Source organism: Indicator indicator, chromosome 4 (assembly GCF_027791375.1).
Source record: "Indicator indicator isolate 239-I01 chromosome 4, UM_Iind_1.1, whole genome shotgun sequence".
Lineage (NCBI taxonomy): Eukaryota > Metazoa > Chordata > Aves > Piciformes > Indicatoridae > Indicator > Indicator indicator.
In genome coordinates, this window is record NC_072013.1 from 42,721,031 (window position 1) to 42,748,758 (window position 27,728).

The 27,728-nt window shown below is 37.9% G+C and overlaps 1 protein-coding gene across 1 annotated transcript in view; it reads right to left on the bottom strand.

The window, feature by feature from the left end:
* The window catches only part of HEATR5A (HEAT repeat containing 5A), a 57,540-nt gene that overhangs the window by 10,306 nt on the left and 19,506 nt on the right, over positions 1–27,728 (bottom strand). Inside the window, exons 12-29 of the mRNA XM_054380668.1 lie at positions 26,795–26,894; positions 25,865–25,974; positions 20,950–21,113; positions 19,881–20,056; positions 18,463–18,568; positions 17,323–17,513; positions 15,988–16,147; positions 14,787–14,976; positions 14,196–14,365; positions 9,665–9,803; positions 8,385–8,564; positions 7,359–7,598; positions 6,467–6,648; positions 4,709–4,777; positions 4,130–4,309; positions 3,391–3,625; positions 2,305–2,553; positions 531–658 (exon numbers count right to left, since the gene is read on the bottom strand). Coding sequence (XP_054236643.1) covers positions 531–658; positions 2,305–2,553; positions 3,391–3,625; positions 4,130–4,309; positions 4,709–4,777; positions 6,467–6,648; positions 7,359–7,598; positions 8,385–8,564; positions 9,665–9,803; positions 14,196–14,365; positions 14,787–14,976; positions 15,988–16,147; positions 17,323–17,513; positions 18,463–18,568; positions 19,881–20,056; positions 20,950–21,113; positions 25,865–25,974; positions 26,795–26,894 — 2,969 coding nt within the window. The remainder of the gene's footprint in view (positions 1–530; positions 659–2,304; positions 2,554–3,390; positions 3,626–4,129; positions 4,310–4,708; positions 4,778–6,466; positions 6,649–7,358; positions 7,599–8,384; positions 8,565–9,664; positions 9,804–14,195; positions 14,366–14,786; positions 14,977–15,987; positions 16,148–17,322; positions 17,514–18,462; positions 18,569–19,880; positions 20,057–20,949; positions 21,114–25,864; positions 25,975–26,794; positions 26,895–27,728) is intronic.

A 27,728-nucleotide genomic window follows, 5' to 3' on the forward strand; every position in this document is an offset into this window, starting at 1 on the left:
AACCTTTGTTGTGATAGACAACTGAATGTCACACAGGATGACAGAAACTTAATTTACAGACAAAAAAGAAGGAATTTTGATGTTACTACTTCTTTTTAGGCATGGTGTGGTTTGTTGATTTTGCTCCTTTTTTTTTTTTAACTAACACTGCTTTTGTCCAGTTTCCTTTCATCATCTTCAAGAACTCTAACAGAATTAATTGAACTACCCTTTGACAGAAAATCCAAGAGATTTTTTTTCCTGGATTTCTGTCTTCAACAGGCTCTCATCCTACTCATCTAACCAACCCTGCCTGAAAAAACCTCCTCAAATTCTCTGCCCCTTGCTGGTTACAGGTTCCATGGTGTGCTCTTCTCTGCTCCGTGTTGTTTTCTTGCAGGTTCTATGTTGTGCTCTTTTCCTTTCCTCCCTCTACAACTTTGGATTTTCATAAAGCATATAATTCATCTACTACTTATGTGTTGAATACAATACAGTTCAAACTAAAATTGTACCTTAATTCTGGGGGGTTTTAATCATTAAGACATTACCTGATCACCACCTATTTTAGATCTTGGCCATGGAATATCAAAGAGTGCCTGTAGGGCATGCAAGCAGGCAATGATGTTCTCCATTGCTGCATCTGATCCAGGAGAACAGAGAAATTCCACACTAATTCCTGTAAGCATCAGAAGAAAAACACCCATATGTGCTTGAAACTTTAAGAAGTAATATTGTCAATTACAAAGTAACCTAACAGTAGGCTGAGCATTTGCATTTCATATTAGGCTAAGTCACCTTCTGTTGCTAATATCTTGTGGCAAGAACTTTTATTTCCCTCAATACAATGAAATCATTTCAGCTTCTAGACAGCACAAGACACTAGCTATTAATATAAATTAAGAAGCAGAGCAATTTCTGACTATACTGAACTCCAATGGATAGGCATAGTCAGTATACAGCAGAACATTCAACTAACCATGCTGATTTATGGAATAGAAGGAAATAACAGAGGAAATAATAATAGTTCATAAGCATGAAGGCTGAGGCTTTGTCTTCCCATTTTACAGAAATGCTAAAGATTGCAGCCACCACAACTGGATCACCAGAAGTAAAGAACATGAAGCCTAAGGTTCAAATCCTAGAGCAGATAAAAACAATTACTTCTTTATGAGCTTTCAAGACTCCTCTGATGACATTTTATGACATTGGAGATAAACTTCATATCAACTGTGATCCATATTCTCATCTCAGCTGTAATTCCAAAATGTGAGATGACTTAGGAAACTGATCAATGTGCACTAAAAGAACAGCTGTGCAACAGAAAATGTCCCTCTTTTACAGTTTGCTCAGCTTCCCTGTAGGAAGTGAAGACGAACAAGTGGAACATGTTTAGATGCAGAATAAACCACCCAGGTGTCCAGGCTGAAGTGTATGAAATTTGAAGCACCAACCCTGTAGTATAGGAAGCAGGAGAAATGAGCAGCTTTTGTATCAGAGGTGCCATTTTTCACTGGAGCCAGGAGTTCCAAAGAAAGCGGGCTGACTGCAGAAGGACTGGGATTCAAAGGCAGTCCTATGCATCTGGGTCATACAAACCCATTCCAAGAAGGGATTACATAACAAGGATACAAAAGAGAGACCAAAGCAAAAAAAAAAAAATACATCCAAAAATGCCTAATTTTGTAAATGTAGAGAATTGGGACTGAAATCAACTGCCTGATTATCCACTGCAGTAGTGGAGGCTTAAACAGAGCTTTTATGTGAACTCAAGGAAACATTTTTTTACCATGAGGATGACCAAGCACAGGCATAGGTTGCCTGGAGAGGTGGAGTTTGCATCAACAGTGATATTCAAAAGCTGTCTGGACATGGTCCTGGGTAATGAGCTTCACATGGCCCTGCTTGAGCACAGGGTGGTGGACAAGATGACCTCCACAGGTATCAAGTGCCTTCCAACCTACACACTATTCTGTGATGTAAAGCTGTATTTCAGGGATGCTAAACAGTACGCTCTGTGATAGCTGGAGTGCTACCACTGCCTTAAAATCCACCCTTGAAGCTGCATGTTTATAAGCAGAGCAGGAAGCACTTGTTTGGGACTGACTTAGCTCAACCTGAGTGTATTTTCTACCACCTTGAGGAAAATGATCTATGATTTTCTCACTAGGACTTAAAATTCCTCTGCCTGTACATTTTTCTAAGAGATGCAATATTCATCGATGCAGTTAAAAGTGAATAATTAAATCTTTGTTTGCTAACAGTTTTATCTATTAAAAATAACATTTTGGGTTAAGCATCGAGACAGATGATGTACTCACGAACCCAAGATAAGATGAAATCTGTCAGTATTCACATCCTCAGGAGATTTCACCAAAGGCCTGGTAGATGAATCCTGACACATTGTGGTTGGGGTGACAGGTCTAGAGAGGTTAGTGACTCCTTCATCAGGATCAACAACGATGAAACCTGTGCTAGTAAGCCATAATGCTGCAGCATAAAGTATCAGTGCCCAGGAGTTGTAGTAATGAGGTCTGGCATTTTCAATTGTCTCTGCTGTGTAAAATGTACCACCTACAAGAAGAGAAGTTACAGATTTAAGGATTCACAGGTGTAATTTATTTTCAACTATCATATTGTCTTATTCTTATAAAGAAGAATTCTTCTTCTATTTGAAATTGCATTTATCTTAAAAAAAAAAATCACACATAAAGGTTCAATATTCAGGCTAATGAGGGCACTTCATTTAGGTTTATTTGGATAGAATTCAATACAGTTACCTTTTTCATAGAACCATAGAATGACTTAAGTTGGAAGTGACCTTAGAGGTCATCTGCTCCAACCTCCCCACCATGGACAGGGATGTCTCTCACCCAGACTCAAGGCCTCATCCAACCACAAGGCCTTTATCAACCTCAAAATTAGCCAACAAACAAGAACACTAAACAAAGTGCTTTCCACACCTGTTCTCAAGAGCAGTCTTTAGATAGGTACATGAATATGCATGTTCTCCATATGGTTCAGTTTTGCTGTGATCTTAACACAAGTCAGCTAGGACATTAATGATCACAGAATCACAGAATGTAAGGGGTTGGAAGGGACCTTCAGAGATCATCCAGTCCAACCCTGCTGCCAGAGCAGGATCACCCAGGGCAGGCCATACAGGAACACATCCAGGTTGGCTTTGAAAGGCTCCAGAGAAGGAGACTCCACAACCCCCCTGGGCAGCCTGTTCCAGTGCTCAGTCACCCTCACAGTAAAGAAGTTTCTCCTCATGTTGAGGTGGAACCTCCTGTGTTCTAGCTTGTACCCATTGCTCCTTGTCCTATTACTGGGTGCCACTGAATAGAGCCTGTCCCCTTCCTCTTGAGCACTTATAAGTGACCTATGAAAATACAACTGCTTTCTTACCCTCAGCAGGGAGTTGTGATGCATATTCTGGAGGCAGAATTAAGAGAGCAAAATCCTGGAGTGCAGCAAGCCAGAGCTTGCTTAGTGTTCCAAGATCTGCTTGTACTAAATCCAGAAGTCCACTGGCTGAAGATGCCATGTTTCTGTAGCTTTCTTCTGCAGAGTTTGCAATTTTTAAACGGTGATTGTGTGTCTCATTTTGATTTTTCTGCTTTTCAACTGCAACTATGTAAACCTGTTTATAAATTTGGAGAGAGATTTACAAATGTCAACACTTGGATAACTACTATGAGCTGACTTTAGGCAGTTAGCCAACACAGTATGGAGCTGACGTTGTTAACTTACAGAAACTAGCTGCAAGAAATTAAATGCCAGTAGACAATGAGAAAAATGATGCCTAATTAAAATGGTACATGGGTTTAGTGCACTGTCACCACAGCCATTCATACATGCCAATTAAAAATTAATATTGAAAATTAGAATATGTTAAGAAATTCTTATTTCTTCAGTTCTAGACACACTTCTTAATGTACAGTATGATAAAACCAGTTTTACTATCAGTGCTTTTTGTCAGGTTTATAAAGTTCATGTACTGTTTGGAGGCATCAAAGCAAAGTAAGGGGACCAGCACTTCTGTTTAATAAGCAGCTAAGAAATTCCTGAAACTACTCTGTATGAAAGGTTCTAATTCACCTAACCAGGTATCAAGACTCTCTCTATACAGAGCTGTTACACTAACCTCTGCCCAAGCTTTAAGCACAGCCAGTATCTCCATGGTTGATGTGCTTTCATTATATTGTTGACTTTGTGCTTCTTTCCCAGCCTGCACTTTGACCAAAGAGGAAACAAGCAGCTGGTGAACCCTTCGAAGGTCATTGAGATCACTGACTACACCACTTGCTACCCAGGCACTGCACACCTAGCGTTGTAAAACAAAAACAATGAGAAACAAGAGCCAAACAGTACTGGATAATCTTTTTTTCCATCTGTAAAATTATGAAAACCAGATTTAATTTCTACTGAGATACAGTTACCCTCCAATAATAATCAATGCTAAATGACATTGCAGTCCAGTATGCATAAGTAACAAAAGCCAAAAACATTAGAGGGATGTCATACTACAAAATTTATCAAAAGATTGTAGAGTGCATAAAATCTTTCAGTTGTTACAATATAGTGGAAATATGGGTGACATTATTTTGTGTGCACTGAAGGCTTGAGGCTAGATGATTTATTTTCTTTTTCTTATGCAGTGTATCAAGACAAAAGAAAATTTCAGAGGGTCTATTACCTAAGAATTCTGACTTTAAACACTTGCCTGACATGCTTTTGCTGTGACATCAGGAGGAGTTTCAGGAGCAAAGGCAGGCCTAAGTGCTGCTCCAACCTGAAGAGAAGTTATCCAACATTTAATATATAGTGAACAATTAACTAAAACATTACTTTCCATAAGCAGCTTGCTTGCATAAACCATAGTTTATAAACCATAATTTCCTTTTCATTTTCCACAGGCTGTTTCAGTGAGGCTAAAGAGCAGGAAGACAGTTGCAGTCATACATTTATTGTTTTGTTTTGCTTACATGATTCTCTTTGAGAGGGGTCTTCAAAGCTGATTCTATTTTTTGCACAGCCTGAAACTGAAACAGAAGTTTCCTTCCTTCCTGAACTCTAGACTTGATGAGTGGCCCTCAGAAGAAAAAAGCAATGTTCCAAATCATGAAAGGCTTGCAAGACACCTAATGAGTGACATTTCCTTTCTCAGAAAGGATGCAGGTTTAAGAAAACAACTGAAATTGGTCAACTTTGCAAAGTGAACCAAGGGTAGACTACAAACGCCATTTGCTTAATAAAGAACACACAAAGTTAGACTTACAATGTTGCAAAGATTTTATGTGCTCTCACTGTTGAAAGTTATTTCACTAAAGGCTAATGAAACTTTCTCTGCTACTTGAGTTGATACCTCAAACCTCAGACTTGAATCTGATGCTCTTTGGGATCAAAGTACAAGGGGTAGTACAAGTACTACAAATACAAATTTGTGAAAAGGATTTGTTTTTAATGACAATTAATGACAGTTTATTAAGATTCCCCTAAAGCACATTTAAGAAACTTCTGAATAAGATTTCAGGAGGCCATTACTTGAGTCCAGAAGATCTATATTAATCTATTTCTGGTGATAGTTATGGGAAAAAAAAAAAACAAAACAAACAAGAAAGAAAGAGAAGACTAGATACTGAACTGTTTCACATCTCTTAATCTTCTGTGAAAATCTGTGTATAGTATTAGCAAAATCACTTTAAGGATAGTGAAGGTTTAAAGAAGAATTATTAGCTCTGTTTGTGACCTGCTTGATCATTTTGGACAGCTAGGACAGATGGTGTATTTTTTCCCTGGGTAGCTCTGGACTAGATCAAGGCACTTCTCCTTTCCTACAAAGAAATGCCAGTAGAATAGAATTCTAATGGCAAAAGCAAGATCAGAGTGTCAGGATTTCTTCATTTATATGAGAGAAAGTGATCTGACACTCAATGCCTGCTGGAAATTGACGAATGGGAGCCAGATGAAGCTTAACACAAGCTGCCTTGTGTATTTAACTCAAGGGCAGTCTGCAATGCAAAATTATAAGGATTGTGAGTACAATCTATGCTTTTACCTCCTCTAGCTATTGACCAAGGTCTAGTGCAATCCCTAGTGTGCAAAGGCTGCTTACTTCTAAGCAGGGTTTTAAATCATAGCTGCTCCTAATAATTCTTGCAGTACTTCCCCATTTTCAAATCAACGCTTTAGGAAAAAAAAAAATTAAAAAGGCCCAACAACGTGCCTTTTGCTGTATTCAAATAGGAGAGAGGGAAAACTGCTGAAACTTGAAAGACTTTGGGTCTAAACCATTATATGCCATATATGTACAGATGCTTTCTAAGGAATTTTAATCTGAAGAAATTAGCAGTTTCAGCAACAAACTAAGTGAAACTCTAATCTAGCACCACACACTGCAAAAAAACCCCAACCACCAAACCCTAAATTCTCTTTAGTGATTAACTGTAAATTTTTCTAAGTTATTAACAGTGGTGCTTACATTGGCTTGATATTGCTCCAGAATAACATGGCCTGGAAACTCTGGTTCTGGAACAGCTGCAAACTTCCGAACCACAATCAGCAACGTCTGAAGCCCGGAAAGACGAAGCTGATCGCTGTGGTCTGTGGCAGCCATAAAAGCCATACGGATCAAGTCAGCTAAATGCAGTACCAAAAAGTCATCTGAGGAGAAGACAGAAATTAAAAAAAGGAAATGGTTTTGTTATATCTAGATATATTTTATAAGACTGCTCCCAACGTTTTCAAAATGTCTGTTTTACATTTTATCTTACCACATATCAAGGATTCGCTTAAGGCAGCTTACACATACAACAATCTTAGCTGGACACTTTGTGTTAGCTGATGTAGGCTCCTTTCCATTTGAATGTAAAGAAAAGGTACTTAGAATAGAGCACAAATATCTTTATTTATGAGGCAAATTTTATTTAAAAAAAAAAAAGAGAGAGTTTTGAGGAAAACAAAGAGTGAGGCACTGAAAATCTGCCCTGTGTTTCTACTGGTAATTCTGCAAATTGCAGAAAGAAAACAATGTGGAGTTTTTTAATCATACTCAGAGAGACCAAACTGTGATGCTGTAGGCTGGTGCCAGCCACCACTTCAGCTTGCCAATGCTTATGCAGAACCAATAGCTTCCTAGGCAGATACCATGGTAAAAGAAAAATGAGCATAAACGTTACAGTGATATGCCAACATTTTGGCAGATGAGAACTGCTCTATACTTGAATAAATATAGGCTTCTAATCAGAGTAATTAAAAGTTTCAACAGTTACAAACCACTGATTTATGATTACCTCAATTAAGATGCAAACAGCTAACATTTATTTTAAGCATACTTTGCATTCTGTGAAATTCTTCCAGTGCTTAACACATACCTCTTGAATCACGTTGTTTTCTTTCCTGAGCCAGGGTTATGTCAAAATGTGCACTGCCTGCATTTTCACACTGGCTTATAATTTTACAAACACACTCTGCAGCAAACACTCTGGTAGACCATCGTGGATTACTGAAAGGATGGAACCTCTCATCGCTGTCAGATGTTAGTATCGATGCATCATCCACTTTGGCAGTTTCCTCTTCTTGAGTGGTATCTACTGAAGCTACTGTATTGAAATCTGTATTTAGGACATGTTGGGGGAGAAAGAAGAAATGTAAAATATTCCTTCTTGCTGTAACTGAAAATAACAAAAGAACTTACAAGGAAATATCCTCAAAGCCTACCACTACACTCCAACTTACACAGAATCATAGAATCAACGTTAGGGGTTGGAAGGGACCTTGAAAGATCATCTAGTTCAATCCCCCTGCCAGAGCAGGATCACCTAGAGGAGGTCACTGCAACTCACTACAACTCTCGTCAATTTTGATGTCTCAAAGTAAATTCTAGAATTAAAGATAAACTGTAACAGAACTGTCTGCATTTGATTGATATTACTTGCCAGAAGACACGATCAGGGAAGTAAATGAAGAACAGCAGTGAACAGAGTGAAATCAAAAAAAAAGCCCTTTTAAAACAAGTGTGACACCTTTCCAAATCAAAAAAATCTAAATCCAAGAGTTTTTCCTCCTGCACTGCAGGTAAAAGAAAAGATTTTCCTTTCTCCCTCAGGCTGGTGCTGGTCTCTTCTCACAGGTAGTTAGTAATAGAATGAGAGGGAATGGCCCCATGCTGTGTGGGAAAAGGCAATCAGAAGCGGGGTAAACCATATTCCTTCTGAAGGAACTAAGTCATATTCCTTCTGAAGGAACCAAGTGTCCAGTGTTTCCATAGGAAGGACAAAGATACATTTCATAAATGTCAACAAAATCAAGTAATAATAATGCTTCCCCCTCAGTGCTATCCAGTGCTGCTGCATCCCTTGTTTTCACTGTGTGCTCAACTATTGTGCATTAGGACTTACCAGCTGAGGCAGCAAGAACATCTTTACAAAGCTTCAGCCAGAATGAGAGCTTTTCAACTGCCATGGAAGTAAGCATATGAGTCAGAGTTTCTTTGATATCTTGGCACAATCTTTGATCCAGTTCTTTGTCCAGCAAGCCCAGCAATGCCCCCTCCAGGCCTATTTCTCTGATGTTAACATCTGCCAAGAAAAAAGTCTGTGAGCTGAGTGCTGTACATCACAGAAGTGCAGTAACAACCACACAAATCCCACTGAAGACTGCACACAGACTATCTTGTGAACAAGTATCTAGCTCTGAAATATTACTGACATAACAGTATTCATTTCTTCAATATCACATCTTTATCATCTGAGTACAAACCAAACATTGAACTACCTCAGGGAAAAAAAAAAAAAAAAAAAAAAAAAAGAATCCTACTCTGAAAATCACAGCATTGCTATCACCACAGCATCTGAGGTTCTGAAAAAAAGAAGTATTTGGCTGTTTGAGTCTTCACACTGACTCATAAGGTAATTCTAAAACAAAAGCTTTTGCTTGAGAGAATTACTCTCCAAAAAAGCTCAGCACCAGACATGTAGAAATAATTTGTTAAATGAATATGACCAATTTTTATTGGCCTACTATTACCAATTTCAAAACCCAGCAGTTTTACTAAATGACAGTAGCCTCCTACCATGCCTAAACATTTACAAATAAGCTTGGATTGAAATCCAAAGTGAAATCATTTATTACCACTGTCCCCTCACAGAAAGACACAAGAGGATGAACTAGTGATCATTCTCAGGCCTTTTAGCAAATCCCCAACCCTTTAGAAAGTTAAAAATTCCAGGGACTCCAGCTAATCACTACCTCTTTGGAGACCTAGTTAAGCAAACAGAAACTTTCCTCAACAGGTTTTGTACACCTGTTCACAATGACAGAAGAAGAGATTTAAGGGGGAAAAATAAAATTATGAATATGTATCTAAAATGCAGGACTGTAAAGTGGTTACTACATCAGCTACTGACTAGATAGGCTTAGGTTTCTTTGGAACACCACTTGCATTTTCTCATGTAGTGACCCCCACTATCTACAGTAGATAAAAAGCAATATTATCTTCATTTTATCACTAAATAAAGGGTTTGGATGCTTCTATAATTCAGCATTATAGAGAGAACTGCAACCTTTTTGAGTTAAAAATTCCAAGAATGTAGCAAAGTTTTCATACCCACAGAGAAGTGTGTTTAACATTCACTATCCATGTAGCAAGCTCTTTGATCTCAAATCTTCAATACATTACCTGGAGTAAAATCTTCTCTGCTTTCTTTAACTAATGCAACAGCATATTCTGAGACCTCAGCAGCTTCTCTTTGCACCAGCTGACGTAAGCAAGCTACCACTGCACGCCTCAGTAATAAGTATGAGCTACAGAGATTCACCTGAAACATGCAAGAAGAAACAGTGAGATGGCTAAGCAACCTTTATAGCAGTAACTCAGCAGGGCTGGTATTTGCTGAACAATTGCAGTTATGCCAAATTTGTGAAGTCAGTAAGCATGTCATTGATGCTATTTTTGCTCAGCTGCTTTTTGTTGTTTTTGGGGGGGGGGGTTATTTTTTTTATTTCTGAAAGAAAAGTGTTGCAACTCCTGGGATCAGTTTTAACATACCAGTACTTCTAGCATTTTCTCTCCAAAGGTAACTTACAAGACTGGTTTGGGGCTGGATCCAACACCCACTAATATTAGTAGAAAGAGCAATAACTTCTGTGATGGCTGAACTGTGGTCTTAGTGAACAATTAACTCTATTCTTTGACTACAGGGTATATATAATGGGCTTTAAAACTCAGTGCAAGAGAAAATGACTGAAATCCTCCTCAGATGTGACTAGAGAAATACCAATGTAACCAAGGGTGAGATAGTCAATAGGGCTTTAGTAAATGTGAACTCCATGCATGAAAGGCAGTTTATAAGAAAGGACAAAAAGAACACTGCTGCAATTTCATCCCCCAAAATATTACATACTCAGATTATACTAAATATTTTAAAGAGTGTGAGAGGAAGGGTGAGAGTTACTGGTGAATGTATCACACTGAGACAAGTCAGCTCTCCTGATCAGTTTCTAGCAAAAAAGGTTTATAGTATCAATATATTTTAACACTACTAGGTCAGTGTTTGGTTTTTATACTGAAAAATACATGATAACAGATTCAGTATTACAGGAAGAAGGAAAAAACACTTCAAAAAAACCCCAAGACATAGCCTCAAGGATTTTTTTTTAAGTGGAACTTTATGATTTTTATTTGCTTGCTTTGAGTTTTAAGAAGGGGATCCCAAAGACACAATGAGTTAGTTGTGTGGGCCAGGCAAGATAGCTACAGCAATATTCATGCAGCTTCTTTTAAATTAAGCTTAGGTAATCATCAAAATGTTGTCATCTACAACTAAGCAGCTGTGTACACTTAGCTGTCACCATTCCTAAAATAGAGCTGCAGGGAAACCTTGTAGAAAGGTCATGGTCTTTATTTGTCAGCCACAGGTCAATTTATGTTAGTCAAAATGCCTTAAGTATTAGTTAGCACACAGGTAAAAAGAACAAGGTAAGGACAAAAAGAGAATTTCAGCTTTGTTACATTAACAAAACTAAGCTTTTTCTTCTGAATTTCTGTGCATGGATGTGGATCTACAGCACTCAGAATTATATGTTTAATACACACAAAGATACACTCTGCATAATTCTTTAAAAAGAAACCTAACTCACTAAATACGTCTGCAAGACACTTCAATTGAAACTTTAAAAGCAAGTGAGGCTTTTAATGCAACATTTATGCAAGCAGGCTACACATTCTACTTCAAATTGTACATGCATAAATTTTGTGCTCTTTTTTAATAAGGAAAAAAGCCCCACAGGATCCAATTCAGGCTACTGAATAATGCAAGATGCACAGTTTTCATCTCTCTCATTCTCCCACATTCTAAGCAGAGGACAGGACTAAATAACAGACACAAAATGCAGGCATCACAAACAAGCTTAAATGAATGAAGGGTTCCCTTTCTGTGCTCAACACATGACAAAAAGAATAATGCCTCACTAAGCACATAAATGAAATGTATGTCTGCCATCTGCAGGGAGTTATGAAGGGTCTGGTTAGCATGACAATCAAACATCACTTGACATGCTAAAAGAAACCACATTAAAATGGTTAAAAGGAAAAGATAAGAAGATGAAATTAAAAGCATCACTGCAAACTGCAAAACTTTAGGATTAACAAGGCACAGGGACCTACCAACACAGAATTATCCAACAAGATTTCCTGCACAAAAACAAATGACAAACCAGTCACGACAAAACCAAAATAGAGATATCACAGTGATAGCAACCACACATGGAGCCCCTCACATGTAAATTCAGCATAGATTTAAATTCAGAATCTTATCTCAAACATACCAAATCTCTAGTTTGACAGTTCATTTATCTTATATTTGATGTCAAACACACTTCACTTGCAAGCCAGCCATCTTTAAAATTAGTACTTAAACAGTACCAAGACAACAGCACAGCATAGTTACTGACACTGCATACTGATCATGTTTCAATATATCTTTAATGTCTTGCAGCTGAAAACTGGTGTTCACTACATCCTAAGATGACACAGGTAAGCTTTACAGAAACCTGTGCTCACCTAAGTTAGCTTTAGAGCTAATGTTAGACACGATTAAAAACATGAGAGTTCTGTTCTGCTGTAACTGACAGGATATTTACCATTAGATGCAAAGCCCTGTTTAAAAAGATCCAGTTGACAAACATGGAATACAAGATTTTATGGGTAGGAATTCACGTTTCTATGGACAGAAGGGGACAAGATTACTTATCCAGCCACAGATTCTTTGCCTATCCTGTTTTTATGCCTTAAAGAATGTAGTGGTGCATATCCACAATATTTAGTGCCCAGCTTTTAGACTCTACTTCCCTTTAAGACTTAAAAATGCATTGCAAAGGAGGGCAGTCACACCTCGTTTTCCACTTGCAGTAAATTCAAACTCATGGAGAGTTCAAACAACATTGTTACGAGCAGATTGAAGGCCCTGACCAATAGTTTGTTCTGCTTCTCTAGTGAGAGGGTGATTAAGTGGGTGGAAGCTACATGGATAGATGTAGAATAGAATATATAGACAGTTAGAATTCCATGTAGATGTAGACTAGAATAGATAGAATTCTGCCTGTACAGGGATCTTCTCACAGACCTGCAAAGCACACACTCAAACCTTCTTTGTTTATGACACTCCAGAGAGATGTGTTGACGTTTACTGAATCATAAATATCAGCAGCATTGGCCAAAGTTCTGCAACAAGTTCATGAGAATGAGAAAAATTTCATCCATGCAAGGCCACTGACTTCGGTGGATTCCTTCCCTGTGAAACTCACAATCATTTCTGGGGTAGAGGTGAACACACATTTAGATACAGATGCACAAGCACACACACTCAAGCTAGGAACCATGCTTCTTCTTAACTCAGTCATTTGATATTATAAAGTTCATAAAATACTACATAAAGTAGTTTGAGACAACTTGTAAAACAATGAAAATCAGTGATATTGTATAGACAAGACAACTTTATCACTTCATCCTCTTTATTAACAGGTACTTGTTAGTAGTTACTATATGTGGAAGCAGACTGTATGTGGACTTATATATGATCCAAAATGCTATATATCCTCTGAGCAAGAGAGTGACTTGTTTGACCCAGAGAAGAGAGAATCATAGCTGGTTTATGTTGAAAGAAAGAAAACTACATGTGAGCTTCATTTCTTTAGCTTGTATTATCCATACATAACACAATGTGGGGCTGAAACAGCTTTTCCTTCCATTTTTCCTGTCTCCCACAATCATGTTTCTAGTCACATTGAATACAGATAAGCAGGAGTAATCTAAACTTGATGTAAAATCACTATATGGTTACTATCAGTACACAGTTGAAGATGTGCATAAGAGCTATGTTAACATAGACAAGAGAGATTAAAAAAAAAAAACAACCCTCCATACTTCATTGTCTGTGGGTTTTTGTTTCTCTGTGATATGCAGGGAGACTAGATGGCCTTATTTAAAAAAAAACCTCCCTAACTAGCCCCTGACAACCCACCAAGGGCTTTGATTGTAGCAATAAGTGGTTCAGAACAGCATTTATTCAAAGACAGAGAGAGAAAAAAAGAAAAGAAAAAAAACCACCCAGCAAACAAACAAAAACTCCCACCTATGTGTCAGACAGGGCTGAAAAAGAGTTTTGTGTATTTCTGCCAAAAACTTAGTTTGACTATTGTTTGTGTGTCAGGAATTTTTATACTGACTGCCAAGAAGCCAGTACTCTGAAACATTAGTGCTGCAGAAATTACAAAACAAAGCAATCTACAAACCCAAACAAACCAATTACCAGTAATTAATTAAAACTTGTTTTTCCATCATACCTTCGCCTAAGACATAAAAAGCAGCAGAAGAAAACCAAAATGGCCAACATAAAGTTGCTTGTAAAAATCCAACACAAGGTTGTAATGGATGGTATATCCTGCCAGACAGCTGGCCTTAATAAGAGCAGCTGAATGCACATGTAAGCAGTTCAAAAGGCAGGGTTTATACTGAATGTGCCCAGCTTGTAAATGGGGAGGAAAAAAAACCCTGTACAAATAGAGAAGAGTTGCCTGTAGGAGAATATGGAAAAGCTCACTCCTACACAACGAGTACTTTCTTTAGTTAAATAAGCATCTGCATTTTTAAGTGTTTCTGAACAAAAAGGTTTTAAAAGACAAGGATATAGACTAGTCAAAAGGATACTCACACACAGGCAGCTTACAAGGCTAGACAAGTTAACGTGTCGAGGAGCAAACATGTGAAGCTGCTGAAGGCAAGAGATGGCTTGAGCCTGAACGAGGCAGTCAGGATTATCCTGCATCACTGCACAGCCCAGGAGGCAGGAAGTTCTTAAGGCTGAAACTGTTGTACTGCTGCCTATATATTGGGAAGAAAAACCAAACAGCTATGTTATTTGTTTTTAAAAACATCCAACTTTTATCTGAAAGCTGATTTAGATGAAGATCTTAAATGTCTGCATCACAGTTCAGACATAGCTTGGTTCCTGACTCTTAAAATATGAATACCTTGTGTTTTCATGCTAAATGTTAGAATTTTCAGCTCAAGGCAAGGCTTGGAGAACCAGCTCAAAAAATGTCAAAGAGAGAGACACTATTTTTTGGACAACTACCAGTCCTGTAATCTTGATTGCATAAACTCATGGCCTGCAAAATACTGTCTTCTAAGGAAAAAAAAATTAGCATGCAATTATTTGTTGACAAAATCTGAATTACATATTCAATGTTTAATGATTTTGTTGCTAAACCAAACAAAGCTGATGATATTGTATGTGGCATACCTTGCAACTCAGGGCCCAGTGTGGTAATAAGTGCATTTAAACACCGACCAAGGCTTTGGTGAACTTCTGCATAAGCAGGAGGCACAGTCAACAATAACATGAGAACAAGAGATAAGGTAGGTTCCACATGCACATGATACAAGGGGCCAGCTAAATCTACTATTAGGGACAGAGAGTGTAGTGCCCACGCCTGTAAAATAAGAAAAGCAGTTATGTAATATCTATGTGATACAATAAACCCAGGATGTTTTTAAAATTTGATTGTCCCAGTGAAATTCAGTAATTCACAGTAATAAAAGCGGTGCTTTTAAGTTCCAAAGCAACAAATGGAGAGGCTATAGAAAGCAAAATTAACAGCCTGACACTTAATAAGCCATTCAATGAAAGAATCATTTAAAAGTTGTCATTGTTAATTAAAAAAATAATCAGCCAATTAAGTAGAGATTATTGTTCATCAGATACATTCTACTACTTGAAAAATTTGTTGTAGTTCCATGTGCAAGAACGAGAGAATTAAGAACAAATATTACAGAGCTGCTGAAGCAACATTTTGGTTTAGGCTCAGTTACTTGCACCAATAACCACATCTGTTTCATGTCAACACAGAGTTCTCTGTGTAAAGACACTGCAGATAAAGCTTAAAAAAACTCCTGAACTGATATTTGGACAATTATATGCAATACAATCAATGTCTCTTAAAGTTATTCTAAGAAATAACAGTTTTAGCCACACAGAGATAATCTGAATTAGTCTTCAAAGAATCTTTTCTTGTTCAAGGATGTTGAACAATTTCTACAGCACTCAGTCTACAAATCCTTGTTATTGACTGCATAACCTGTCACCAAAAATGCTGCAAGGTAAACATCATAGCAGAGACAAAACCTGACATGAACAAAAAAAAGCTTAGAACTATCTATTCAAGATAGAAATGAATGTGAAATTAATGAATTCCTGAAATTGCAGCTATAGTTTTTAAAGTCAGAATATATTTATCAGCCTCATTATATATGAGCCTCCCATATCTCATCATAGTTCTTGTTTGGGAGATGGATTTTGAGCAAGGGCTGTGGTATTTACTGGTCATCACCTGTAAGGTACACCAAAGAGGTTGTGAAGTGTTATTCGTACAAGAAAAAACTTATACTGCAGAATATGAATAAGTTTATTTGTAACACAACATTTTTAGGTAAGTGACAAGTACCTGTACATCAGGAGAAGTACTGTCCTGAGATAAAGTGTATAGGATTCCAACACATGCATTTAGGTGTTGAGTAGAACTTATTCCTCCTAGGTACCTATACAAGCATCCCAGAGCCAAAGAATGTCCTGTTCTTGATACCACATCCCTAGCAGATTTTAACCTATTAAATATGAGGAAGGAAAGCTGTTAGTGTAATCATCAAGAATGATACTATGTAACAAGCACATCTGCAAATGTATTTCTAGTATATAATCAGCAAAATATTAGATACTTATATTGTCAAAATTCTAAGATAAGTTCTCAGAAGGAAGGATTGAAAATATTTTAGATATACTTAAAAGATGTTGCTAGAGCAGTAGCCAGTTTAATCACAGAATCAACCAGGTTGGAAGAGACCTCCAAGATCATCCAGTCCAACCTATCACCCAGCCCTAACCAATCAACTAGACCATGGCACTAAGTGCCTCATCCAGTCTTTTGTTGAGCATCTCCAGTGATGGCAACTCCATCACCTCCCTGGGCAGCCCATTCCAATGGGCAATCTCTCTCTCTGTGAAGAACTTCCTCCTAATATCCAGCATGTACCTCCCCTGGCACAACTTGAGACTGTGTCCCCTCATTCTGCTGCTGGGTTCCTGGGAGAAGAGACCAACCCCCACCTGGCTACAACCTCCCTTCAGGTAGTTGTAGACAGCAATGAGGTAACCCCTGAGCTTCCTCTTCTCCAGGCTAAATACCCCCAGCTCCCTCAGCTTCTTCTCATAGGGCTGTGCTCCAGGCCCCTCACCAGCTTTGTCATGTTGGACACGTTTCAGTCCCTCAACATCTCTCTTGAACTGAGGGGCCCAGAACTGGACACAGTACTCAAGGTATGGCCTGACCAGTGCTGAGTACAGGAGAAGAATAGCCTCCCTTGTCCTGCTGGCCACACCATTCCTGATACAGGCCAGGATGCCATTGGCTCTCCTGGCCACCTGGACACACTGCTGGCTCATGTTCAGCCTACTATCAATCAGCACCCCCAAGGTCCCTCTCTGTCTGGTTGCTCTCCAGCCACTCCGACCCCAGCCTGTAGCACTGCTTGGGGTTGTTGTGGCCAAAGTGTAGAACCCTGCACTTCGTTTGCTTGAAAATCTACATCCTCTTATAGATCAGCAAACTAAGAAATAAGAGCAGAAGTTAAGCAGTGGGTTTTTTGTGGTTATTTTGAAATGACATCAAATTAATGAAGAAAACGAGCTTGTAAAAATTATCATCATCATGATCATAAGGGACAGGTAGATTTCTCAAACATTTCTATAAAGTCAGTCACTTATCACACTTTTTTAAACTTACTTGTCAAAACTGACTTGTGCTAAGCCAGCAGTGAAGGCACTGTCAGAAACCACCTGTGCCAATCTGGCCAAACACTCTGCAGCAGCACATCTTAGGAGCCGATTATTGCTTTCCAAGGCACCCATTACCAATGTCAGGGCAGACCTTCGAACTTCTTCTGGACCTAAACTTCCCTTGCAGTTAGCCAAGTGCTAAAAATATATATTAAAATATATTAAATAGGAAGACAGTATAGTAATCAGAATGTGTTTTTCTGTCACTTGTGCAAAAAGTACATGACCTGAAGAGGGAATTTGATTTTCATCACCTTTTATATGAGGAATTCCTCATTTTAATTTGCTGGTTTGAGAATTAGAAGTCTAACTCCATGACTGTACATTATAGCATAATATTCTAATGTCAACAGTCTGGTTAAAATCATAAAATTGTAATTAAAATATTAAAATCTTAAAAGACATACTGGACTGACTGCAGTAGAACCCAACAGACCAACACACTAGCATCAAATTCAGAAACTAGTAGTTACTAGAAGAAAACCAGTGAAAAAAGAGTAATGAGACACACAAAAAAATCCCAATCCAAATAAAAAAGAGCATGAGCAAAAGCTACAGCAGTTATCTGGGATCATGCATATTAAATGCACCCCAAATACAAACGTTGTACATTGGAAGGTTTTGTCTATTCCAAATACATTTTGCCTTAGTTTGAAGAATGCCTAAGAACGGAAGAGTGCAAACTGCACAGAAACAGAGAAAAATACAAATCAAGCATCAGAGAAAAGCAATAAATGGCACATAGGTATGAGATTATTTTACCAGTTAGAAATATCAAAGAGACAATAATAAAGGCAGAAATGATACAAAGAGAATTTTCCCATCTCTCTCCTATAACATACACCAGTATGGATGATAATCTGCTAGAATGGGTTTCCCCAATCCTTTAAAATTACAAAAGGAAAAATTAAACTGTGACTCTTCAGCACCCGAGAAAAACATAACATCACAAAACAACAGGTTATCCCAGAAAACAGGACTGATCTTCATCCTTACTGTTCATCAAAACAAGAAAAACTTCTCTTCAGTCACATTTGAACCAACAGACACCATGTGTTAGTAGCAGAGAAACAGAGGAGGGATTTACCTTTAAGGAAATAGAAAAGGCTGACACAACATTCAGTTGTACTATTTGTTGCCGTGATCCTTTGGTTTGCTTTATGGAATTCAACAACTGTTCCAACACTTGGAGCCTTAAACAAAACCAGAAAATAAACCACGGAATTAAAAATTACAGAAATGGGGGTGGGACAAATTTATTATCCTAATTCTTGAGCATTTTCCTTCAACTGGCTTCTCTATCTCCTACAAACCATCTTTGTATTCATATTACAATAAGTAATTACTGCGTGAACACAAACTTTTTGCCTTTGTTTCCTTATAGCATGTATTCACAGCTAAGTACATGAGATGTTATTAAAAGAAAGTGTATATGGAAATGATGCATTTTGACTGACAATTGAGAAAGGAGGAAGGAAAAAGAAAAATAAAGTTATCTGCAACAATTAGTTCAGATCTTGAGAAAGAAGTGAAGAAAACCAACCAGCAACCTGGTGACAAGTAGGGGCAAAAAGTCCAGACAAACAGAACCACCACACTGAAGATAGAATAACGAAATAAATGCAGGTCAGAAGAACATATCATAAAGCTTGTGGCAATTTTATTGGCAGGTATGTTCATAGGTTCATACCAAAAAGCTGCCTTGGGATTACAAACATCCTGAGCATTCCAAGCAGTGAAGACAAGTCCCTTTCAACCCCTACCATCCTGTGATCCTGTGACATCAGGACTCAGACGCTAAGCACTCATCTCTCACTGGAAATTACAAAACCTTCACCACTGAAAATGATCATGATCTAAGGTCTAACTACAGCTGGCTTGGAAAATACAAAGTCTTGAGATCTTGAGGAATTTCATACCTCAGCACTCAGCATGCTTAGAAATGTGAAACAAACCAAAATGCCATTTGTGCAGCAGGAAGATGCATACATACACATAAAAACCAAGAGGAGTCTGTCATCCCTTGCAAGCTTTCTTGTACCTTGACAAAACTCTGTTAAGACACATATTCTTGTTTCTTCTCATCCACTTTTTATAAAGAATGAGGCAGGATTACCGCAGCTTCCTAACCCCTTTGTCCTTTTTCGGTTCTAAGGCATTTAGTAATTAAGCACTATTTTAATTGTGTAATATCTCTTAAAATTACTGCCATTCTGATATAGCTATCAAAATAAAACCTTATTTTTCTTGTTCAACAGAATGTATGTGACAGTAACCTCTTACTGGATGTGCCTTTTCACTGTGAGTAACTGAACTACGAGTAGTCTGTGTTACGTTATTGTTATTAATTATACTTGTGAGTAGTCTGAATTTTCTTACTCAGCTGGTTTACTTAAACAAATCATTACCTTTTTTTTTTTCAGAATTGTTTGCTGCTACGTTCAAACACCGTGACCACATGTTAGCATCTCTCAAATTCCCCAGCAGTTACAGTTACTACTTTACCTGTGAGATTCTGCTACATGGGAAAACATAACTCCAAACAGACGAGTGGCTGCACTGATAACAGACAGTACAGGAGGTAGTGGTTTTGGTACTGAATCACCTTTTCCTACTTTCTCATAAATTAAGTAGGGGTCATACTCCAGGCTGCCACCAGCTATGCTGTTACCTAAAAGGAGCTGTAAGAAGGAAAAAAACGATAGTCATAATTTTACAATCACAGAACATTTCAGGTTGCAAGGGACCTCCAAAAGTCATATAGTCCAACCCCCCTGCACTGCGCAGGGATATCCTCCACTAGATCAGGTTGCTCAGAGCCCTGTCGAGCCTCACATTGAGTATCTCCATGGATGGGGCCTCAACTACCTCCCTGGACAACCCACCCCAGTGTTCCACCACCCCAGTGATAAAGAACTTGTTCCTAACATCCAATCTAAATCTAATTAAGTTTGAAGCCATTGCCCCTTGTCCTATCACTACAGGCCTTTGTAAACAGTCTCTCTCCAGCCTTCTTTTAGGCCTCCTTCAGGTACTGGAAGGCTGCTGCTAGGTCTCTCTGGAGCCTTCTCTCCTCCAGAATGAAGAACCCCAGCTGCCTCAGCCTGTCCTCATAGCAGCAGTGTTCCAGCTCCCTAATCATTTTCACAGCCCTCCTCCAGACCCACTCCATCAGGTCCATGTCCTTCCTGTATTGAGGGCTCCAGAGCTGGACATGGAACTCCAGGTGAGGTCTCACCAGAGCAGAGTGGCAGAACCACCTCTCCATCTCCTGTCCACACTTCTTTTAATGCAGCCCAGGACGCCATCAGCCTTCTGTATTGCAAGTGCACATTGTTGGCTCATGTCCAGCTTCTCACTCACCAGCACCCCCAAGTCTGCTCTGAAGGGCTGATCTCAAGTCCATCATTCCCCAACCTGTATTGATACCTAGGACTGCCCCAACCCAGGTGCAGGGCCTTACACTTTGCCATATTGATCCTCATGAGATTTTTGACCAAGCCGAAGCCAGCACTAACCCAAATAACTACAACTGTATGAAAATATGCCATCATTGGATTAGACCAACATGTACCTGCTCTTCAATAAATCGGTGGTCAGTCTCCTGCAGTAAGGGACCAAGTAAAAGGAGATCATTCTCATGACAAAGGGGTGGAAGCAAGAATGTGGAGGCATCGATCTGGCTATCTGGGACAGTCAAATCAGTCACTAACTCTTTCAGAACAGCACAGAAGCTTCCTTTAAAGAAAAAAAATATTCAAAATTTTTGGTTAATTACTTGCTACAAGCAACTTTGGAAGCAGGATATTTATATTGAAAGAGTAACCCACCTAGTATTTTCTTAAGTCTTCAAACATTTAATTGGAGAACACTCTCACTACAGAGAACAACAGAGCACTACCTGTGATAAGTAAACTAAGCACCACCAGCAATTTAGAAGCTCAAGAAGAGACCTTTACCTTTACAGAAGGCATAAAATGTCATATAACTGCTAATCAGTAAGTTAATTATGTTTAAATTAAAAGTAGAGGAAAAAGGCAGTTATGAGGCACAGCCAGATTTTCTTCCATTTCCTGAAAATTAAAGTTGTAGAATGTATTGCACAACTATACAGGAATTCTTGGACTTTACAAGCAGATGAGATGTAAAATATCCATAAATTTGATAATCAGCTGAGAGATGCTGAATGTACTCCCCTACTTCCGGACTTTGCACTCAAAAAAAAAAAAAAAAAAAAAAGCAAAGCACAAGGAATTTGTTGTAGGTTACATTATGACAATTTACACTGGTAGTTAAAACCTTCACACATATTTGTACACAATATTTCAGACAAGACTGTATATTGTACTTAAACATTAGGCATTCTGAGCCAGACCATTTTAGGTTATTAAAATAGTTCCTGCAGTGAGAGAACATTTTCAGTGGTAAACCACATGTGATGAGACAGTTGAAAAAACACCACAGAACTGAAATTAAAATAATGCCCTCAGCTTTTATGCAAATAAAAATTTGCCTTCAGAGCATTAAGATTGCAAAGTTAGGTCCTCATGAGCTGAGAAATACCAGTGTTAAGTGGGGTTTAACTCCACATATCCATCTCTTTGTATTCAGTTTTGTTGTTAGGTGATCAGACAATTACCTGTTTGCACTAAAGCTGCTTATAATTTTTTAACATGCAGAAGTTCCAAATAGTAGGACAACACAGTGTGCAGCACCTCATGAGCACAAGCAGAACAACTTGTATAGTTGGAGCTGGCAGAAAAATCACTTGTAGAGCTGGAGCTGGCAGCAGAACCAACTTGTAGAGTTGGAGTTGGCAGCAGAATCACTTGTAGAGTTGGAGCTGGCAGCAGAATCACTTGTAGAGTTGGAGCTGGCAGCAGAACCAACTTGTAGAGTTGGAGCTGGTAGCTGCACCAGCTATTTTACCCTTCCTGAATCTTGATTCCTTTCTGAGAAAGTTGCCTCCCCTCTGGCTCCCAAACTCCTGGCCCCATCAGCCTTTCTACTCTGGTGACACCTGCATTTCTACTCTGTTGCTTTGCCTGCTTCCCTGACTAATTAGCAAGTCCAAAATGTTCACTCAAATTTAAATGCAAGAGGTTAGCACTATCAAATACATTTCAAGATGCACAGATAGTGTGTGAAAATGATAAAAAATGAGCCTTTTAGAAAAACACAATAATTAAAAATAGCAACTAGAAATTGCTCTTCAATTATCACAATAAATAATAATAAATTATGTTTTTTAAAAATCCCCTTTCTGTGAAAACAGCTTTTCAAATAAAATTTAATGAAGATACTCAGCAATTCTAAACCAAATTAACATTTATTTTGGTCCCAGATACTTGGCCATCATCAACATGTCAAATATTATTATCCCAATGCAAAGCAGTTGAAAATTTTGAGCCAGAATGCTGTTCCAGCATTCTAGCTATTCATCTTATCCTATTAAGAATGAGAAGTGAATTGCTTGTATTCAATCTTATGGTTTAGAAAGTGGAACAGAACAAGCACAAGAAGAATGAAGAATGAAAAGAACCCTAATGAGTTGCCTGACAAAACACATTCATTTCAGACCACAGAAAACATCAACATTCAAATAATTCAATAACCAAAATTCAAGCTACCGAAATTGGACATTATAATAATATTTTTTTTTACATTAACTCACAGGAAATAAATGTTTTCACATCAAAAATATAAACATGTCATACACAAAAACTAATGACACGTGAAAATGATCACAAGTATGAATCATCATCAACAGAACCAGCTTTTTGTGGCTTAACAAGTTCATACTTTGGACTGGCTAAATTGCAAAGTCTTAACTTTTCACAGCAGATGGAAGACAGCAACTAACACATGTTCAAGGTATTTCACTGGTGTTCAAGTTAACCTAGCCCATTCTTCTCATGTCAGTGCTGAAATAATGCAAAAACCCAGCTACTACTCATGCAGACTCACAGGAAGCCTTTGAAAACTTCTGCTGTTTGTGCACATACTGATTTTTAGGAGTGATAGAAAGCAGTAAGAGAAATACAGAGGCAGATAGACAGCAAAAATGGACCAAGCAGAGCCTAAACAAGTTCTCATATTTCAGGCCTCAAAAATCTAAAAGTTTGAAGTGAGAAAGAGGCTTGGAGCTATCAATAAAGAATCTGACTGTAACTGTTTATTTTGCTGGGTATTTTGTTCCTCTAGTGCTAAGGCAAACAAGCTTTGAACATTACTTGCAAGTAAATGCTAACTAAAGCTTGAGTTACAACTCCTAACATTTGTCCCCATCACTAATTTTCTGAAGAAGTTGCAGATTTTTAGCCTCTGGCTAACAACCCAGATGAAAGGAACTGAAAAGAAAAGAAATGAAACCATGACCTGGTGAAATCTGCTTATTCAGTGTGTCACTGAGCCATGCAAAAACGTGCCAGGCTGTGCAACACAAGAGTAACCCTAATATTCATCCTAATGATAATGATTAGAATTAGACATTGGAAAAAAGTATGCTGTATCCCCAAAATTATTTTACATTATTTTATTATTATTTTCCAAATATTTCCTAGCATTAGCAAAGACATACACCTTCTACATGAAGCTGTCACAATAATGGAAATCATAGGGAAGGAAACGTATGTGGTTCAAGCTTTACCTTATTTTTTTAACTTTTTTATTTTACTTTAAATTGTTAAAACACATAATAGATCTGGAAAATGAGCTCTGGCAATAAATGCATTTCCATCCTTTCTCCACTGTCATACTGCTGCATCACAAACAGGTAGACAACTCTGAGACTACATCTGCCACATTACTGATTTGATTCTAAGGCCATTTACATTGCTTTCAGCAAGGTCGCCACTTATTTATAGCAAACCTTTTAAGCTTTTTCTTTATTTATTTGTTTTAGAATGCAGCATCTTCAGCTAGGATTCTTTATCACAGAAGTAAGATTTTGCAGGTCACACCAGGAAAATGCTGTCTATTTTTCAATATAGTTAAGACCATATGCAAAAAAATCACAACTGCCAAATCCACTCATACCCAAATATTTGTATTCCATAAATCAACCCTGAAACAAAACAAAACCAACCAACCAAACAAGCATAAAAACCTCCAAACTTGTTCTAAGGGATGGAGGTGTAATTTTCAGTCTTTATGACCCAGTCACAAATGAATATTACACACTATGCTTCAAATGTTACATAGAGACTTCCAAAGTGACTACAGCTTTAAGTCAAAGGTCAGGGATTTGGCCTCATGAAGATTCACTTAGCAGTTACCACCAGATGGAGCAGATATTTGAGTAAGGATTCCCTCCATGATACACAGGACACAAGCCAATTCACTGTTTGTCGACTGTCAAAACCACTCTGGTTCCTTACTTCAGTCCATACAATACTCCATGTAAACAATTCAAAGATGACAAAGGGGTTTAATGTTTTAGCTGAACTGTTAGACCTGTCTAACTACAGGACATAGTTATTGGATTAGAGGATTACATTTTAAATGGTGCTAGTTATGTTCTACTTCTGTTACAGGAAGGTAAGTCTATCCATAGGTTTTGTTGAAATTATTCTTTAAACACAAACTTCTTATCCACTGTCTGCATTGATCAGATTAATTTCTCTATAAATCTACTCGAAGCAAGCAAAATCTTTCAATGGACTCTATGCTAAGAATTTAGGATTCAATGCCTGTATTTGTAATGGGACAGGGGAGAAAAAAAAAGATCATAGAATCATTTTGGTTGGAAAAGACAAAGATCATCAGTTCCAACCATAAACTAACTCTACAAAGTTTTGTGCTAAACCATGTCCCTTAGCACCACATCTATGCATCCTTTACACCTCCAGGGATGGGGACTGAACCACCTCCCTGGGGAGCCTATTCTGGTGTTCCAGGACCATTTCAGTGGTTTCTTCTAATACTCAACCCAAACTTCCCCTGGTGCAACTTGAGGTAATTTCCTCTTGTCCTATCACTACAATGTTACTAAAAAGAAGAGACAACACCCACCTTGTTGCAACTTCCTTTTAGGTAGTTGTAGAAAGTGAGGTCTCCCCTCAGCCTCCTCTTCTCCAGACTAAACAACCCCAGTCCCCTCAGCCACTCCTCAGAAAAAAAATGTTCTCGAGACCCTTCCATCAGCTTTGCTGCATTTTTCTGGGCTTACCCCAGGACCACAATTATTTCTTGCAGTGCAGGGCCCAAAACTGAACACGGTACTCAAGGTGTGGCCCCACCAGTGCTGAGCACAGGGGGACAATCACTTCCCTGGTGGTGCTGGTTGCACTTTTCCTGATACAGTCCACGTACCTTTTAAAAACTCACAGTGACTTCACTCTAATTTAATGAAACACAAACAAAGGTAATAAAATCTGTCTATTAGAAGACGTAAAACTAATTCTTGCTAGCTGAATATATGTTGAACATAAACTTTAAAATGAGCATGTGGTACTTCGAATGGATTTCTCTTTTTAGGAAATACATACCTTCATAGGTCTTTGGAGGCAATACTGCTAGTAATTCATAAAGTTTATGTCTGTAAACCGTTGAGGGTGTTTTTAAAGCATTTCCATATGATTTATATATTGAGGAAAGCCTTTAAATACAAAAAGCACATCAGAGATGTTAAAGACTTGAAGCATTATGCAACACTCTGGTTTTATTTGTACCACTCCACAGTATAGTTTTTAAATCTATACATATTATTAAGTACAGTTCTGATTTATATTCCCAAGAGCAGAAGCAAAACCATTTATTTAATCTGTTCTTCATTACCAGTAATTATTTTTATTTAATACTAGGGAAATAAACAAGGGTTTCTATTTCCTGTGATTTTATCTGTATTATTACAATTAACGTTTTGAGGATGTCTCTCTAAGTTAGTTTAGATCCCAAATACATTAAAACATGACACAGAAGGCAGAAATTTAAAAATTATAAAAGCCTTTCCAGCTTAGCTCTGAATATATGTACACAAACATGCCCATGCCTAAAACATTTGGACCAAGTTTATTATTTAACTTAGTTTATTATTTTGTAAAAAATAACCATGCCTAAACACCAATCACAGAATGACTTAGGTTGGAAGGGACCTTGAAGATCATTTACACCAAACTATGTTTGATTAAAAAAGCAAGATGAAAACACTAATTTAGCAAAACCACAATTTCTTTCACATCTGTTTTTTACATGATACAGGAATCTTCAAGACACAGATAATCTGCCAGCTAAAGCCTTTAAGTATACAGATGAATTTTACACTCTGATCTTTGTGCCATGGAAAGAAAGTTCCTTAGAAGGTGCATCAGATCAAATACGATCCAATAAAAGAACTCTGTAGCCAGAATTTCATATAACTCAAACCCAGAATTTCATTTAACTTTTCTTTTCTTTGTTTTTTTCCCCCACACACTTACTGTGTCAACAAATCAACAGCACTTGGAAGAGGAGGAAGAAGTCTCTGAACAACTTCATCCGTAAGCAGACCCGCACAGTGTGAAACAAAGCTTTTGATAGCTAGAAAAATAATTTAACTTAGTGTGAGATATCTAGAGGAAAAATACATCACGTTAGTGAAGTAATCATATTATTAACTCACTAATAACATAGAAGAAAGCATGCAAAAAAATATTTTGATCAATAATTTCAGAACCTGATAAAAATCTCAAATGTAAAAAGTTCAGATGCACTGTTTTGGAGTCTCAGCTTGGACATTTATACCTTGATTTTTTTATTGTATATATCACAGAATCATAGAATGTTAGGGGTTGGAAGGGACCTCCAGAGATCACCAAGTCCAGCTCCTTGCCACAACAGGATCACCTAGAGCAGGCCACATAGGAACACATCCAGAGACAGTCTTGAAAGTCTCTAGAGAAGCAAACTCCACAACCTCTGTGGGCAGCCTGTTCCAGTGATCTGTCACTCTCACCATAAAGAAGTGTCTCCTCGTGTTGGGGTGGAAAACATAAATGCATATATAACATGCAAATGTAATACCACATCTAATACATATATTTAAATACATAATATAAATGCAAGAATTTTTTAAACTCTTTGTTATGAATTGAGTTATGGGATATACCTGAGTTATGGGATATGACTCAGTTTCATGATAATTCTATGATCATCATACTAGTAAAAACAATAACAGGGAAAGGATGATGATCAAATGAGCTACTGCTTTTCTTGCTACTTTTCTATTTAAATGTAGCTTAATTACTGTACTTTAAGAAATAACTCACACACTAGTACTTTCTATCATTTACAGAAAATTAGACTGAGTGTAATTTACAAAGGCACCTGGAGAATAGATAGTATTAAAGACCTATTTCCCACCCCAAGGAAAAA